Consider the following 4,185-nt stretch of genomic DNA (forward strand, 5'->3'; position numbering starts at 1 on the left):
AAATATAAAACTAAAATAAAGTTTGAAAGTGGACTGTTGGATCAACCAATAGTCCATTTGAATCTGGCCACACGATCAGAAAAAGAGCCGTTAGGCTCACCAATGTAAGGAGACAAGTGGGTGACAAGCCCACGTGGGTGGGGCTGTTTCGTCTGCTAGGCTTGGCGTGCGTGCGTCCAGGCCTGGCGGTGGGCTTCAAATGCTTGTTTTCACTCTAACTTGTGGGTTCCATCACTACCTTTGGCCTAAATTTTGGCCAAAATTTGGCATTTTTTTTTTTTTGAGTTCTAACACTTAACACCATTTTAACACAAGGGTTGAAATGGTATGGGACGAATAAAAAGAAATTTTGAGACTTACTTAAAGGGTTGAAGTTGGTCTAATAGAATGTTAATCGACAATTGAACTATTAATTTATATGACAAGAGTGGCACTCTCATTTTTGTACTTGACGGTGAAAAGTGAAATTAACCCAAGTAAAATTGGTGAATTTGGGAATGGTGGGCTTTATGTACAAGTGAAGCCCAATACTTGGCCCCTTTATTTCCAATTTAATTACGGAAATAAAACCCTCTGAAACTCGAAATCCCCAGCTCCAAGAACCCCTATCAGAAACAAGCCATGCTTCTGTGCAGAGCTCCAGAGCTCTCACCCTCCACTCTCTCTCTAATCCACTCCTCCTCCTTCTTCTCCACTCTCCGTTTCTCTAACCCTAATCTCCTCTCCATGCGCTCTTCACTCTTCCCTCCTCTCTCTCTCCTCCGCTCCCTCACTCTCTGTCTCTCTCACAACCAACACCACCACCCTCCTACCCACCCATTCTCCAGGCACATATCCAGTTTTCCGCTCTCCACCACCAAACCCTGCCGGTTCCACGCCCTTCCCTCTTCCAGTACTTCCGTTGAACACGTTGCAGGCAAGGCCTCGGACCCAGAGGAGAGTTGGGATTTGAGCAATGTCGCGCAGAGCGAGGTTTTCGATGTTGAGAAGTGCTTTGCTTCCGCCGACTTGAAGCACCTGGGGGCGCCGAAGCTTGAGGTTTCAGAGCTGGAGGAGCTCCCGGAGCAGTGGCGGAGGTCGAAGCTGGCGTGGCTGTGTAAGGAACTGCCGGCGCATAAGGCCGGTACCTTGAGTCGTATACTCAATGCGCAGAAGAAGTGGATAAGGCAAGAAGATGCCACTTATGTTGCCGTGCATTGTATGCGGATTCGGGAAAATGATGTCGGGTTTCGGGTAAACTAACTAAAGTTTCAGTCTTTATGTGCGCTTTCAGTTCGTTGATATTTGCAATGTGTGTGCTTTGATTGAACTATGACTGTGATTTTGGCAATGTCGTTACGAACCTTTGTAAAATTAATAATTATATGAGCATATGGCGGACTTAGTAAAGTTTATTGAAAATGTCTGTAGGTTTACAAATGGATGATGCAACAACACTGGTATCGTTTTGATTTTGCTCTTGCTACTAAGTTAGCGGATTACATGGGTAAAGAGCGAAAATTCTCGAAATGTAGGGATATATTTGATGATACAATTAATCAGGGGCGTGTTCCTAGCGAATCTACATTTCATATATTGGTTGTAGCATATCTCAGTGCCCCGGTTCAAGGTTGCTTGGAGGAAGCATGTGGCATTTACAATCGTATGATTCAGCTAGGAGGTTATCAGCCCCGGCTTCACTTGCACAATTCTCTCTTCAAAGCCCTTGTCAGCCAACCTGGAACCTCTTCGAAACACTACCTTAAACAGGCTGAGTTTATTTTTCATAATTTGGTAACAACTGGACTCGAAATTCACAAGGATATTTATAGTGGATTAATTTGGCTACATAGCTATCAGGATACAATAGATAAAGAGAGGGTGGCATTGTTAAGAAAAGAAATGCAACAGGCTGGAATTGAGGAGGGCAGAGATGTGCTTGTGTCTCTCTTGAGAGCTTGCTCAAAAGAGGGGGACGTGGAGGGAGCAGAAGGTACTTGGCTCAGACTTTGCGATCTTGAAGTTGGTCTCCCACCTCAGGCATATGTTTATAAAATGGAAGCCTATTCAAGGGCTGGAGTGCCTTTGAGAGCCCTAGAGATATTCAGGGAGATGCAAGAGCAGTTGGGTTCGTCCAATGCTGTCGCATATCATAAAGTCATAGAGGTCTTATGTAAGGCTCAAGAAGTTGAACGTGTCGAGTCCCTCATGACAGAATTCATCAACACTGGTTTGAAGAATTTCATGCCGTCTTATATTGATCTAATGAACATGTACTTCAACTTAGGCTTACATGACAAACTGGAATTAGCCTTCTCCCAGTGCCTTGAGAGATGCCGACCCAGCCGTACTATTTGTTCTATATACTTGGATTCTTTGGTGAAAGTTGGTAATCTTGCTAGAGCTGAGGAGATCTTTGGCTTAATGCAGAGTGATGCGGCAATCGGTGTTAACGCTCGGTCCTGCAACACCATATTAAGTGGATACCTGTCATCTGGAGATTATGTCAAGGCAGAAAACATATTTGACCTGATGTGCCAGAAGAAGTATGACGTTGAACCACTATTGATGGAAAATATTGATTATATCTTGAGCTTGAGCAGAAAGGTGGTCAAGAAACCTGTAAGCCTGAAGCTGAGCAAAGAACAACGAGAGATTCTAGTAGGTCTTTTGTTGGGTGGTTTGCAGATCGAATCTGATGAAGACTGGAAAAATCACATGATCCGGTTTGAGTTCAGCGAGAATTCTAGCACACATTCTTTGTTAAAGAGGCATATATTTGATCAATACCATGAGTGGCTACATCCTTCTTGCAAGTCCAGCGAGAGTACAGAGGACATACCATATAAGTTCTCAACCATCTCACATTCGTATTTTGCTTTCTATGCGGAGCAGTTTTGGCCAAAAGGCCGAAGAATGATACCAAAGCTAATCCATCGATGGTTGTCACCATGTGCGCTTGCATACTGGTACATGTACGGGGGCCACAAGACTTCATCAGGAGACGTATTGTTGAAGATAAAGGGTAGCGAGGAGGGTGTTGAGAAGATTGTCAAATCCTTAAAGGCAAAGTCCCTGGATTGCAAGGTGAAGAGGAAAGGGAGAGTGTTTTGGATAGGTTTTCTGGGAAGTAGTTCTACCTGGTTCTGGAAATTAGTAGAACCTTATATTCTAGATGACTTGAAGTATGCTCTAAAAGGTGGCCAAATCTCAGATAACAGCAGGGTTGAAACCGAAAACGTCAACTTTGGTAGTGGGTCTGATACTAATGAAAATGCTTCTGATTACAGTGACGATGATAATAATTTTTAGCTTCTATAAATTATTGACCATTGTGTTCGGTAAGCTAGAAGACTTCTCTACCAACTCAAGGCTTTTCTCTTCAAGATACATACCTGGATCCACAAAGAGCAGATGAGTCTTGATATTTTTGTAATACTATCTTTACTTTATAATCAATCTCCTGTTGTTCCTTTTTGTCCTAGAGTGGCATTGTCTCTTTCTGTGATTATCGATGTAGTGACTGTTTTTCTAAATAGGTTTGTATATCTGGCAACTCTTACTCTTATATTTGAATGAGTTTCCGTCTTGGCTCAACATATTGATTCTGACTATAAAAGAATGGAGGAAATAATAAATAAACAGTAGATACTTCTTGAAACAAAAGTTCTTCCTCAGATCCTGCACTCGAAATTATTGGGCTAGTACCAACTGGACACCCACAACCCAACGGCCACATACCCCTGCACCACATTCGGCCCACTCCAAAATTCAACCAAAAACCTGTGCGTCTTCTTTATGTTCTTTCTCTGCAGTGCTTAATCTTTCAGCCACAAGTTCTTCATTAAGCAAGTCAGAGAAACATGCCACAAAGCCTAGAGGCTCTGTTTCCCATTTAAGTGCATTGGTTTGGGCATGGCACAGCAGATAAAATCTGAGAAGGATGAGGACCTTACTGCAAGGGTGCACATGGAAGAGCTTGAATCCTTAGCATTCAGTTGACAAAAAGAGGTAGGCCTTTAATGTCCTACTTGGTTCCTATGAGCTGTTATACACGTTCTTTTACTACAAATTGATTATGTTTATCCTTTTTCGTGTGGTGCAGATATTTGCTTTGAATGCCAGATTATCTGCTGCTGAAAGCATGACACATGATGTGATTTGGGATTTACTGGGGTCAATTGGATATGAATAGTGGTATGTTAT

The 4,185-nt window shown here is 42.7% G+C and overlaps 1 protein-coding gene across 1 annotated transcript; it reads left to right on the forward strand.

Moving 5' to 3' along the window:
- The first annotated feature begins 568 nt into the window (after positions 1 to 568).
- On the forward strand, positions 569 to 3,576 carry OTP51 (endonuclease). Its single transcript, XM_068468361.2, has 2 exons — positions 569 to 1,233; positions 1,411 to 3,576. Exons 1-2 carry the CDS (start codon positions 622 to 624, stop codon positions 3,289 to 3,291), a joined length of 2,493 nt encoding a protein of 830 aa, XP_068324462.2. The 5' UTR covers positions 569 to 621; the 3' UTR covers positions 3,292 to 3,576.
- The last annotated feature ends 609 nt before the right edge of the window (positions 3,577 to 4,185 follow it).

Source organism: Pyrus communis, chromosome 10, assembly GCF_041283825.1.
Source record: "Pyrus communis isolate YQ-2024b chromosome 10, ASM4128382v1, whole genome shotgun sequence".
Classification (NCBI taxonomy): Eukaryota; Viridiplantae; Streptophyta; class Magnoliopsida; order Rosales; family Rosaceae; genus Pyrus; species Pyrus communis.